This window comes from Colias croceus, chromosome 16, assembly GCF_905220415.1.
Source record: "Colias croceus chromosome 16, ilColCroc2.1".
NCBI lineage: Eukaryota > Metazoa > Arthropoda > Insecta > Lepidoptera > Pieridae > Colias > Colias croceus.
In genome coordinates this window covers 6553810-6567937 of record NC_059552.1, presented here as the reverse complement: position 1 = coordinate 6567937, position 14128 = coordinate 6553810, and the positions used below count along the sequence as shown (strand labels likewise).

Here is a 14128-nt window from a genome sequence, read left to right as displayed (position 1 = left end):
CGAGAAATTTTCAGTGTCAAAATAGTATGCTCGGGGATGAAAACTAATCTTGTGGGAATTTTCACGAATCGAAAAAAGAATTGAAGTAGATAGAAGAGAAAGATAGCAGAAGTTATAAAGGTTGGGGTTCATTGTCATACATGCTTTATTTCGCTAATTTTAAACGCATTCGCCTATATTGCAACATTCGAAGTATATTTTATATAGACCTTTTTATTTCTAAGGACGTTTGGTACAGTGTGTAAATAAGTTAAAGTTTAAACAGAGTAATACTTACTTCAGTCGAGTATTAATCAAAAATATTTAATTCATAAAATCGTGTGACTCATGCACGTTTGCTGGTGTAAATTGTATCGACGTATTGTACAAAAGGTGGTAAATGTGTTTATTCACTCGTTATTTTGTTAAAATTGTGTTAAGTATTTCAAGTGAAGTGTTGATTCGTGGAATTTCCTCATGTCAATGAGATTAAGCTACGTTTATCAATAAAGTGATTTGGCTGTGCACTATTGACCGTGAATGGGGTTAGTAAGGTAAAGTTGCATATAATGTGTTTGATATCTGCTAAAGTTTCGAGCTATCGATATTGAATGCAGCTATTCTTTGCTCAGCTCTTCATCAGAGTGTTGCAGTAAAAACTTGAGCAGATATATAGTGGTAGAGAGAAATCAGGCGAAGATTCAGTCTAATAGATCAAACTTGCGAGCACGCGGTTCGCAGCCGCAAAAGACCACTGCAAACCTGTGATGGCGATTTTGCAGGACCATTTCGAAGTTCCTTCTATAGTAATTTGCTCGGCCTGTTCGAGGGTGTCTATGTGTGTATCGGGATCGACGTTAAAAGTCCGCCTGGTCGCCACATGAAACGAAAGACAAGAGAATTTAGTGTCGTGCTTGTGTTGTGTGTGTTCTGGAACATCGTCGCTCCTGGCGCCTCCTGCACCTGTGGGGAGGAAAGGGTTAACCACGACACATCTCCCAACCTGTGATGGCGATCTTGGCGCTCCATTTCGACGTGCCATCGAGGACGGATTGCTTCACTGTACTCATGTGCGCCGAATGCCCCTCTGTTTCGATGCTGAACACGCGTCTGTTACATACATAAATGTGTCAATTTACCATCCCGAGAGAGCGTTATGGCAGTCGACAATACAGTAATAGAATTCAGAATTCGCTTGTTTAAATTCTAAATTAATTAAAGTTACTGTCAATTTTACCAATAATCCGAACCATAAAGCTCTCCAAACAGAGCAGATGCAAATCTATAAAACGAAAGATTATATAACTGAGTTCAATTCACAAAGAGATAGTTATCGGTTAGCTCTTGAATGTGAAATGAAATTTAATTTTATACCTTATGAGCTCGAATATTTCTGGCTTGTCCCGTTCGCGTTGTTTCATTCTTTCTTTCATAGCAGTGATGATAGAGTTGGCTTTATCCTCTGCACCGTGTTTCGAAGACTTCTCAGCCGCCCCTGCGAAACACACTGCTCAGGCGGTGCAAACACTGTTCTCGTCGCCGCGGGTTGCGCCAGGGGGGCTCCCCGCCCCGCAATCAGGCCTGCAACGACCTCTCACAGGACACGACCCAACCAGACTCCAACTTGTTACATCAAACTTAACGCACAATTATCAAACTGTCGGATCTGATCAAGTCATAAACCTTGAGCGGCGCCAGCCGAAGCAAACCTGAGCACGGCGCCTTCAATTAAAAAAACATCCCAAAGCTATTTTCATTTCAATTTGCACTTCTATCGGCTTCCAGTACAGCGAATTAAAATAGCAATAGGACATAACTCAAATTTTAATACCCTTTATTCGCACTGTATAAGTATTTCATGTCTGATCAGTTATGTCGCAAATTTACAATCTTCTGCTATAGATTTTAGTTTCAGAATCTAAAACATTAAATAATACAAGAAGAGAAGTAAAATAAAAGTATAGACGCGAAAACTATAACGTAAAACATTGAAAGTAAACTAAGACCACATATAATATAAAGTGGAGAGGGTGTGGATTGCGTGCACACATTGCAAACATTCACGTTCTTAGTCCATTTTATTAGGGCTCTGGTGTGAAGCGTCTAGCCAATTCAGTTAGAGTGTTTACACAGTGTGAAATGTAAAGTAGGGTATAGAGAAATAAACTCCGTTTCAGGATTTTGTTAGTCGGCGCTTGGCGGGGTAACCCGGAGGATGGGGCCGGTTTCCCTATCTACGTGATGATCTACACTTTAAAAACATTACTAATATACATGATAATATATAACAATGACACGTGTACATGTTAGAGCTATAGGTAATGTCATGTTAATGTGAGGATAGTGTAGGGGAGTGTTGCTACAATTGTAATAAAAATGTAAATGCTTTTAAAGTGTAGACTAGAATGACGGTGGCGTGCAGTCGAATTGTATTAACGATTGATTGAAATCTGAATACTTTTAAACCGACTGTCCGCCTGCATGATTGTGCACATGTGAGGTTTAAATCAATCATAGGGAATACAATTTTGAAAACAGTGTTAACCGTAGATCGATAGCCATGCATACCGATGAAGCGAACACCGATTTTGAAAGGGAAAACTCATGCTATTATATGAGGTCTGACAAAAGAGAAAGGAAGAGATCCACAGTAAACTTAAAACACAACAATTATAGAAAATAAAAACACCAAGAATTAATAAAAATTCATTCAATTCACGTATTCTTCCTGCTCTCGTTGACTCAACGACTTCACTAATGACTATTGTTGTGAAGAATGTTTGATCATTAAATAGCGACATACATGCAACCTTACCATGCACCTATTTTTTTAACTATGAAGATATACCTGACTATTACAAACTTCTCCTAGCACTAACTTTACCTTTTTTCTGTTGGCTACTTTTAAAATTCAAAATAAACACGGAATTAATTCCTATCTATAGCTAATCTTATATTATATCGTCATTCAAATCTATAAATATTTCTATATTTACATCATGAGTTCTAAAACTGTATACACGTTCAAATATATCCGTGTCATCACTTTTTCGTCTGAATAATGATAATGTTCTATAGCTATACTACAAAGATCTTAGCCAGAGCGTGACCTCTTTGAGTGAGACTTGACACTACTTGAGTTTAATAAGGGAGCGCTTCCAGCTCCCAACAAAAGTAATCTACGTCAATGTATTGGTTTTTATTCGATTTAATTACTAATGAGATAACGATCATCAATAATTATAATTACAACATACATACCCAATAGCACAACATCCATCGATACAAATACAATAATTGTAGCTTTATAACAAAAAAGCTTGATCGTTAATACATTGACTAGTTTGATTGGTAACTATACAAAAATTATATATAATGCTTTTTTGTAATATAGCTGTAATAAATAATTAAAAATACAAAAGAGGAAGTTAAATTTAATTAAGAAATTGAATATAATTATTATTTATAATTTTAAAAGCGTTACTCACGTTATTAATTTACTCAATTTATTCATCCAAATTTATCAGCCGCTCACATTAAACTATAATTTAATTAGGCTTCTATTAACATGTAAATTTCGAGTTTGAATACTTACACCGTGACCTAGTTAAACAGCAATTAGAATGCTAAAAATACAAAGCGTCGAGCGATACTTACTCTGTAAACAGTCGGCGTTGAGTAGGTCTTTACACTTTTCGTGACATTTGACACCACATTCTGTACACCTGACACCCTGTCTAGCGATGCCCCAGAGTAAACCTTCGCATTCGTAGCAATATGTTGGTGACGTGGCGGTCCAGAGGACGAAGTTGTGAGGCGTCGTCGATGATATGGGATAGATAAGCGCTTGGAGCGTCTTCTTGTACACATGCATTTTCTGTAAAAGATATCATTGAAAGGGTGCTGATTTTTTGATCTATATTTATATTTCGCCATTTGATATCACAGAATTCCAAATTAATATAATGATTGAGAAATAATGTAAAATTTAATGAAATATTTTTAATGATATTTGGTAACATAACATTGCATATTGAGACAAGACTTATATTTTTTAAGCTTAACGTCGTCTTATCAAAAAGTATAATTACCAACTCTTCGTCGTTCAATGTGGCTCGATGAACAGCAGACGTCAAACCGGCATTCCTTTTAGTAGCGGCCATGGTCTAAACAATAACACATTATTTAATAGATTAATATTAAAATATTACAAAAAAAATCCGCCTCATAATATATCTCAATTATTCTACGCATGCCTAAAGCTGTTCATAAGCTCTTTAATGTTTGTAAAACCATTTTATATTTCAAAAGTATGATAAATATAAAAACAACGTGTTTTAATTAAATTAAGTGTTGTATAACTGTTATCTAAATACTATATTTGTATAAAACGTGCGTATAAACTATAATAACATACTTTGTAGTAAGAAGTCGAGGTTATAATAGGTATCTACTACTATCATAATAATTTATATAAGTAGTGACTCTTAATTAAATAAAAAGTAAAACCATATTATGGCAATTTTAGGTGTATAAAACTCGTGCATGTTTTTCTTAATAATATTGAGTGCCAATTAAGTTTTGGAAATTTCACAACACTCAGTTTAAAACTACATCATGCGTATCGCCGATAAGCAAGCAACATAATGTCGATATTATGAATAATAATTGCATATATAAAGCCGTCAATACCAGAACTGCATGCAGAAATTAGAAAGTTTATTGGGAGAGATATACCTTGAGAACCTGCGGGTCCACGGTTGGGGATAAAATGCAACAATATCATTAATTAACCAGGAATATTCACTGTTGTACATCTACAAATCATCATAAAAGGTGACCTCTATATCATTTTATACGTTCCGGGTTTAGTGTCGTAAGGCCCTCTAAAACATGTACATACGTCCACCTACACAGGTAATGAGTTAGAAGGGACAGTAAATCACACAAGAGGTAACATTGATACATAAAAGAAAGAAGGTAACGTAAAAACACATTATAAACAGAGTCGAAACATTAATGGGAGTACAACGTTATGACAACATTGTGGTGACAAAAAAATGTATGACAAACAATATGAGTATGGTCAATGATAAAATGTAATCCCATAAATCTTTCGTAGAGTACATTGAAGAAGATAATATGACGTCAGAAGAAAACATTTATTACGCGCCAAATGTTACTAAGCATCAGGAAGCGAACGTCGATGCGGCCATATACATCAACGGTCAGTTTCAAATATCTACCTTTATGTTCCCTAATTCCATTTAACTTGATTCACAAGAGTTAAGATAGTCAATTGAAACCGGCCAGATAAAGACATTAACTAATCCCCTTGGGCATGTATACAGATAGTTATCGGAAAACGAAAAGGTTTTACTCACAAGTTCTGAAACCAGCGGGATGGATTTTCTCCTTGGTCGAATGTCCGGCATACTGTCAATATTGCTGTAAAACGGATTATCCCCTGGATGCCTAAAATATGTGAAATAAATTGTTATTTTTATAATTAAATAGGAACCATAATAGAGATGCAATAGAAGCTATAAAGTACAAGACATACCCATTTCCACGTCCACCTTGTTCGTTGAATCCGCCGGTGCCATTCTAAAAATAAAAATAAATAAATAAATTAAAAAACAAAAATACATAAAAAACCTAAAGCTAACATTTTATTTTAAATAAAATATAAAACAATACAGTTACAAATGTATAACAATAATGATTCTGATAAATTAATTTTTACAATTAACAACTATAAAATAGTAAGTAAATAAAATGTTCCCAAAGCAAAATGGCAGCAATTGAATAATATCTATTTTTATCTCAAAATTAATCACATAAAACTATATGGACAATTTTATTGTTATTTTGTGTATTGTTATTATCAGTAAATAATTAATTTATCAGAATGAAATAGGTACCTATATTCTAAATAACATTAAAAATCGTATTAATAAAAATGGAGAATTAATATCATAATAACAACGATCTAATCTGGTATACACTCGCGATGTTATTATTCTATTATGAACGAATTAAGAGGTTGCATTTAATAACCCATATAACAGACAAAATTTTAACTCATTTGAAATAATTTTTTTCCGAAGCAACAGCCATAGTATAGAATTTGAATAATTCATAATATTCTGCAAAAGCGGGATCGAATACAGTGAGTCCCTAAGTTCATTGCAGGCCATATCATAAAAGCCTTCGATTTATAGTAAATTTTGCTACATCATTCATATTAAATAACATCGAGTATGAAATTACTAAATTTCTCCTATTTATAATGTTTTACATTTAGTGCCAGCTAACATTTAACAATTTACGTAAGTGTCGAGAGCTACGTAACATTTTCATTCTAGCATCGTAATTCCTAGGCCTAATTACATAAAAGTAATGAGACATATATTATTTCAATAATGTATTAATGAATGACAAATTTTCGATTCTCTAATCATTGTAAATAGACACCGCTTTCATAATTTTAAATTCAATTTTGCTGAAGGATTTGTTTGAAGCGAATTTTATGTAAATACTTTTGTATCGATATGGCATGATATGGTAGTGAATGATTTGTACCTCTGAAACGATTGGAATTATATTTAAATGTCGCTAATATATGTAAGAACTAGCGCTTCGCACTGAATTCATATCCTTAAGTAATAACCATCAAGCTAATAAGTAAACTAACTTCAATTTACAACCTTAGCGGTAAAAAACTTCAAGCAAAATTAAACGACTCGACACAAATACATTTAACACGTTAACTCATTATAAAATTCATTAAAATATTCGCAATACAATTATTCGATCAATACCTATATATTGTGGCGGTTAATCTAGTTATTGCCTCATATTAGAAACAGTATTATTTCATTAGTCAATTATACATTATGTCTAGTAGATACTTAATTCATACGGAGCACCTATCTTCTATGAATACAATTAATAAAATTGTACAGATAAAATTCAATAATAATATAATGTATAAAAGTGTCAAAGAATTGTATACTGACAGCTTTTTGTTTTTCCTCATATATATATTGGTTGGGTAAGAGATAAATATTCACAACCTCGGTATTCAAAATTTTCAGCATTAGGATAATATTTTATATATAGTTCAGGATACATCGCCCATTTTTGCAAGTGACTACTATCAAGCTGTTTTGTTTTCACTTAGTTAATGTTTATATAATTCAACAGACATATTGTCCTACAAATTGCGTAATAAATATTTGAGAACCATCAAATCAAAAATTTTTATCCTTGTTATCTCTGTAAGCTACCACAATCGAGACTTTCGTACATGAAATTATTGGGCGTCTCATCAAAATAAAGCTACAAACGGAAAATTAGCTTGATAGTAGTCACTTGCAAAAATGGGCGATGTATCCTGAACTAATATAAATAAGTTAATAGCCAAGCCATCTAATAGTGTGTCTGAAATCAAATTTTAACTACCTATTAATAATAGTCCTATAATAAAACCGAATTGCAGCATCTTTGAAGCAATTTTTACTATTAATTAATATTTCGTGGTGAATTTAATCAATGCACATTAAACGAATTATTAAACCTTCACTTAAAATTATTGTTCTTGTAATACTTTAACTCTTAACTCTAATTTCGTGAAATTTTTGCATCAAATAACTTACACCTGCGCTAACTTTGTCCTTTTCAGTCGACGGTGTTGTGGCAGCTGGTGTTTCAGTTGTTTTTTCTTCTGCTTTTCTGTCCTTGAGAGCCTTCAAAAGTTTCCATTTACTTCCCGCTGGAACGTCTTGCTGTTGTGGAGTTTCCATTGGTAGAGGTTCTAGATGCTCTCGAGGCATTTCTTCCTCGTCGTCAAATTCGTCACCACTCTGTACTGGACTGTCAGGCCCAGAAGTTTCTCCAGAACCCGACGAAGCGTAAGATTTATCATCATCAGATTCTTTGTGCGACATGGTTTCTTCAATTTTTTCATCCATGTCAGGAAAAGTTGTAATATCTTTCCACGATTCTGCTGTTGGAGCTTCGTCATATTTGACTTTTATAGGTGCAGTCTTCAATTTTAGTTCTCGCAATACATACGACATCTTTTCTTTCAAAACTTCTTCCGGTTCCTCTTCAATAACTGGCTCTTCTAACAGAAAACTCTCTTTTTCTAGTTCTTGTTGTGATTGATTTTCCATTTCTTCCAATTTACGCAGTTCATACCGGTACCATTCATCTTCAGAATCGATACTGTCTTCAGTACTCTGTCTCCGTGAAGATACTCGGGATCCACTTCTCCAAGAATGTGTACTTCGACTATCATCATCGTCGTGTTTATTAGGAATATCAAGACTTTGCTGATGTCTGGGTTGGAATTTATTCTGTGCTCCTCTAGCACTCTGTATCGAAGGACTACGCTCAGGATATACATGGTGATCTTCTGATACTGTAATACCTGTGCTCTTTGCCGCATCAGGCGGACTCAATCTATTGTGTCTCCTCTCATTTTGTTTCATTGGTTCATCCATTATTTCATTCGGTGTACTTGTTTCGATTTTAGGCGGTGATGTGTCCGATGAATCATCAGTTACAGATGATGATTTACGAAGACGATATTTACCTAAAGCTCGCGATACAGCGAATTCTTGAGAACTCCCGCTATAAGATTTATTATTTTCACTTTGGGATTCATCCGAGGCTATCGAGGCTTTTTTCATGTCTCCAACTGTTGCAAATATTGCTGTCGGAGATTGACTATCTTCCTTTTCATCCTCAAATGGATCCACGTTTGATATATCGGTGTCGATATCTAGCTTCTCTATTTCCGAAATGTTGTCTTTATTCATTTGACTAACACGAGCAAAATGAAAATCGATGTCATCACTTTTGTCACGGGGTATACCATTACTAGATGGAAATCTTTCATTTTCCTCTAATATGCATTCTTTACCATTACCTTCCAGCATTGCTTGTTGATGCTGTAGATCTTGTATCATTTGTTGTTGGTGTATTATTTCTTGATTATTAACTTTACGTTGTTTTAACTTTGTCGGAACTTTTGTGAACATATTACTCTCATGAATAGAGTCAGAAAATACACTATCGCTGTCTTCTGATTGAGCACTAGATCGCCCTCCAGACCACTCCGTTTCTGAAGTTTCAGGATCCGATAACGATTGATGACTCGTTTGATGTTTTCTTCTTGCCTTTTGTAGTAAACCAGACATTGAGGCAACTAATTGATATTTTTTCTTTCGGCGTTGCGCAGATAAAAGCCTTTCTTTTAAAGTTTTTTCTTGTTGTTGTTGCTGTTCTACTGCGTCAACTCCAGAAGGTAAAGAATGTGACCGATGTTTTTTAGGTAAATGCAAATCTGGCAACCAATGGCTCATTGACGACATAGCTGATTTTAGTGATGAAGTTCTTTTTGGTTTTTTACTTTGTTTATCTTGTGGTTTAATTTTTAAATTAGATGAAATCGACAAATAGCCAGACTCGGAAACAAGTATACCACTGGAGTCCATATATTGATCAGGTCTTATTTTACTGTGCTCCGCAATTTGTTTTTCGTAATTTTGTTCCTCACAAACTACATTTCCATTACGTTGGTCATATTGCTGCTGTTTAAAATATTCTTGTTGTAGTTGATTTTGAAATTGTTTTCTCTCTGCTATGCTAAGCGAATGAGATTTAAGACTAGATGTTTCCACAGAGCTTGTTGGGGAGCGACTTCCTCCTTGCCATGATATACGCTCTTCTAATGGTGTCCTTTTCGGTGAGTCATATCTACTAGATGTTGGATAGTATGATAAAGCATCCGTCAGATTACCTGGAGGAAAGCCGGCACGGTGGTTTGTCACTTTATAACCATTTTGATAGAAATTCGAATCTGATCCGGTCATTGTATTTGCTCGAGTTAATGCTTTTTTATTCACATTATTTGCTGACATCACAACTGTTTGTGCATGATAGCTAGGTTCAGGGGGGTATGGATCAATTGCTTGCTTCGAATCTGTATCTAAAATTTCGTTCCTATCTATTAAATCGGAAAAACTTCTATCTTCTGAAAGCATTCCTCTAGGCGTGCTATACACGGTAGTAAAAATTGGTTGTCTGTTTCCTGCTACTGAGTATATGGAAGGAGCATCATTACCGTAATAATACTCTCCTACATTTCCTGGGGCAGTTTGACTTGGCATCGAAAAATGGATATCACTCTTCAGAAAGCCACTACCAACTTTTTCCTGTAATTTATTGAACTCTATCATGTTTTGCAATTCTTTTAAATGTTCAGCTTTATGAGAAATATATTCTTTTTTTAATTGTTTATCTTCACACACATATGAATCTACTAAAGTTTCTAAATATGGCTTTGAATCATCATAATTTTTTTGCATAGATTGTGGAGATGGAACTCTTATTTTGTGACCATCATGAGTATGAGAAATACGTCCTGTTTTCGGAGATCCAGGACTCTTTTCTAGACTTGACCAACCACTCATGGATGATAAACCAGAATCAGACTTAGCAGTCACTATGTTAGCGCTCTCTCTTTTTAAATGTTTTGGAGATGTCTTGGGGGATTTTGGTGATCGGGGACTCAATCTCATACTTTCCGCTTGTATTGTACTCATGCCTGTACAAAGTAAGGCTTGATGTTTTGTTAATAACTCGTTATTATTTTCGAGGGTTGAAAATATTTCTGCCCCATTAGGTGGAGCAGGTGGTGGTGGACTTGGTGATTTACGTATTCTGTCATCATATGAAACATCAATTCTATCATCTGCTCCACCATCATATATTTCATGAATAGACATAGGTGAGTGCGGTTGGTCTTTAATGGATTTATAAGTATCGCCAAGTGTTTGTTGAGCTTTAGGAGGATAATAATTTGACCTGGCAAGATCACTCACTGTATAATCGGATCCATATTCGAATCGATCTCTCGAAAGAGCGCTTGGAGACTTTGATGCTTTAGCAGCATTTATCTCGGCATTTGCTACTGCTGAGCTATATGCTAAACGACCAGTTACAGTTGTATAAGGTTCAGTTGTTGTTCTTTCTGGTACAAATTTTCGTCTGGGTGAAAGGGTCGGAGGTAAATAATCTAAAGTTCTGTCTGCATTACTTTCAGCTAATGACAATCTGGATGGAGATTTATCTTTAACGATATTTTCTTTCGGTGTTGTTAACATAAAATCATCAAAACTCTTCATCATATCATTAATAGCCCAGTTATCGCCGCCAGAATAAACACTTTTTAATTGCTCGTTGATAATATTTCCATCTTCGACTAGCGCTTTAGCTTCAATATCTCTTTCGTGTTTAGCTGTATTTATCTTTATCTCTGGGCTAATAATTCTAGATTTTAAGTCTTTTAACTCTCTCGAATCTTTGTGTAATTGAGTTGTCAACCTATCTAATTCATGCAATTTATCGACTGTTATTTGATCTATTGTACTTAATGTAGATATATGAACTAAATCTCTGTCGCTTATACTGGGTCCACCTTGTATGCCACAGTAATCCTTGTAATCGGTTGCGCTGTAAATTTGTCCGGAAACGTTTTGTACTGTATCTATATCTTCTCTCTCCTCAGGTGCTTCCCAAATCATGTCCAGTTGAGAAGGAGGTCTGGATGTTTCATCACATACGTAATCATCTCTATATGCTTGATTTAAACTTCGATAAAACGCTTCATTCGATTCCATGACTTCTTCTTGTGAATCTAAAAGCATGGCACTTCGGCCTATATCCAAACCTTCTTCGATTCCATCTTCTATCGTCCCATTTCCTAGTATCTCTCTTATAACCTCAAGTCTGGTCATAGGATCTCTAGATGTTACAGTACGACACGTATAAAAATCTAGAAGAGTAGATATTACACCCTGTTGATCAGCAAGTAATGATTCTAATCTCTCCAAGCGATCCCACATTCTAACGTATTCTTGGCTCAGAAGATCTAAAGCTCTCCATGCGTATTTTAGCTCTGTCTCAAGGATATTCAACCGAGTACCGAGCCTCTCCATATAATCACTGATAATGTAGTCGCCTGAATAAGGGGGCAGGTCAGGGGGCAGAGAGAGGGAGCCGCAATCGTCCATATCGACCACGGCACCCCCACTCCCTCCGCCCTCGCTTCCCTCCATCACGCCGCTTGCGCCTGCCCCAGCATTGTCGTGAATTTCGTGCATCATCTTGTGATCGAAAAGTGGGCTGGATGTAACATCTTTCACTATGAGTCATCCCATATCTTTTTACACTTAACACTTTTCACACAAAACAGTCCTGTGCCGCACACAGTTTTTATTAAGATCATTGTAACACTTAAGTTTCAGCACATATTGTTTAGTTTATTTTTTTACACTGTTTTAAATCTAATTTATATTTTTAACACTGTATATTATATATTTTGTACTTCGACGGAATGATAATTTACATCAAAAATATATTTTGTTAAATATTATTATTTCACTTCTGTAAATGAAAATGTCGTTAGGGTCACGAAGCATCATCACTGATTTGCGCATAAACTTGTTATGTACATATCAGTGGGGAAGGGAAGTATACCTCGTTAAAACTCATTAACTACGTGTAGAATTCGTATAGAATTTTTGTAAAATGTGCATGTATTTAATGTATTGAATCAAAGCTCCAACAATCTAGGTGTATAATGTATATTCGTACAATAATAATTTTAACGCGCACCTTTAAAATTACGTACAATTTATAAATTGAATACCTTCTTCGTGTTCTTATTTGTAGTACAAAATTTAACAATATCGAAAGAAAATAGTCAACGCGGGTAGTACTATAGAGCTCTAATAGTTTATAGATATAAATTATTGCTCGAATTTGGTAGTTAATGTGCTTTGGTGTAAGGCAGCTAAGCGGTTCTTTGTAGATTCCACATGAGCATAACTCAGCGGTGGAAGGCATTCTCGGTAAAGGAAGGATGGGATGTAAGAAAGGATACCAAGTTATACCACCGCTTCGCTTGAAAAAGATATTTTAAACAGGTGGTAAACAAAACATAATTTCTAAATTTGTTGGTTAGTGTTTTATAATTTTGTGATCGCTATCACTTCGATCATCACAGTAACTTTTAGGTAGCAATAAATGATATATTATATAAAATGTATTTCCGACGTAAACGAAACGAGATTAAGCACATCTTATTTCTAGTTTATTCTCATAGGAACGGAACGAAACTGGAGGAAAATAAAAACAATACGATTGTTTCATTTTATACGGTGTTAATTAATCAAAAATATTGCCTGTATATGTGCGATTCGTACATGTATATGTGTGATTTAGCCTTTCGATTTTGGTCAAATGAATATTCTTTGAAGTGGGACGATAATCTCATTTAAAAAAGTTTCCAACCTGGAAGGTCTGTCTTTACAAAGTCAAATTAGTAGCAATGGGGTAAAGGAATATAAAGTTTCTTGGAATGGCTATCTCTGATTGAAATGCTTGGAGCCAGGCCAAAACCAGCTGGAAGTTTGGCTTTACACTAATTGGATTTGTAGACTCAATGAAAAAGAAGAAAGTTTAATTGAACATCGATGTCGTTGTGTTGATCTATTCTATTTAACTTCATGCCTTTATTCCGACCAGAGATAACTTTGAATGGAAGAATTTAGATGTTTTGTTGTTTGTATGCGCCCATTGTTGGAATCAAAGCCCGATAGTGCAAAGTTTCAAGTTTGAACAAGGGATTGATATTCTTTATTCTAGAAAGGAAAAATAAATAGTTGCTTTGGGATATTGTGTTTCAAACTCTGTTGATTTCTTATATTTATTGTTATTGAACCTTACTACGTGTATACTGTAAACTTAAGTATTAAAAAAGACATATACCGGCCGAATTGAGAATCACCTCCATTTTTTTTGAAGTCGGTTAAAAATATATGTATTAATGATTTTTACTCGCATAGAAGGAATCTTCGACACATGGAACTCGTGAACTCATCCAATCAGAAGCATACCTTTCAAGCAAGCAATTCTCCAAAACATTGTTTATATAGAAGCGTCTATTGAATACAGATTCATAGCCAATATTCCATCGCTTCGCAATAAGCACCAATCAGAATGTCAGCCTGTAAACGCGTGCCAACATCGGCCGCAGCGCGTCGTGCGAACAAACGAAAGATTATTACGCAAG

At 35.0% G+C, this 14128-nt stretch overlaps 1 protein-coding gene across 13 annotated transcripts in view; it reads right to left on the bottom strand.

Annotated features, from left to right (window-relative positions):
- LOC123698590 (protein unc-13 homolog A) overlaps nt 1–13004 on the bottom strand; it is a 51341-nt gene extending 38337 nt beyond the window's left edge. For 3 of the 13 annotated variants that reach the window (XM_045645285.1, XM_045645295.1, XM_045645288.1), the window contains exons 1-8: nt 7641–13004; nt 5543–5586; nt 5364–5454; nt 4717–4725; nt 4071–4145; nt 3637–3856; nt 1354–1486; nt 983–1089 (exon numbers count right to left, since the gene is read on the bottom strand). In XM_045645285.1, the coding sequence (XP_045501241.1) occupies nt 983–1089; nt 1354–1486; nt 3637–3856; nt 4071–4145; nt 4717–4725; nt 5364–5454; nt 5543–5586; nt 7641–12158 (5197 nt within the window). In that variant the 5' untranslated portion in view covers nt 12159–13004. Of the gene's footprint in view, nt 1–741; nt 849–982; nt 1090–1353; nt 1487–3636; nt 3857–4070; nt 4146–4716; nt 4726–5363; nt 5455–5542; nt 5587–7640 lie in introns of all 13 variants that reach the window. The other 10 variants (XM_045645289.1, XM_045645297.1, XM_045645290.1 and 7 more) reach the window with 6 other exon arrangements.
- Between the last annotated feature and the right edge of the window lie 1124 nt (nt 13005–14128).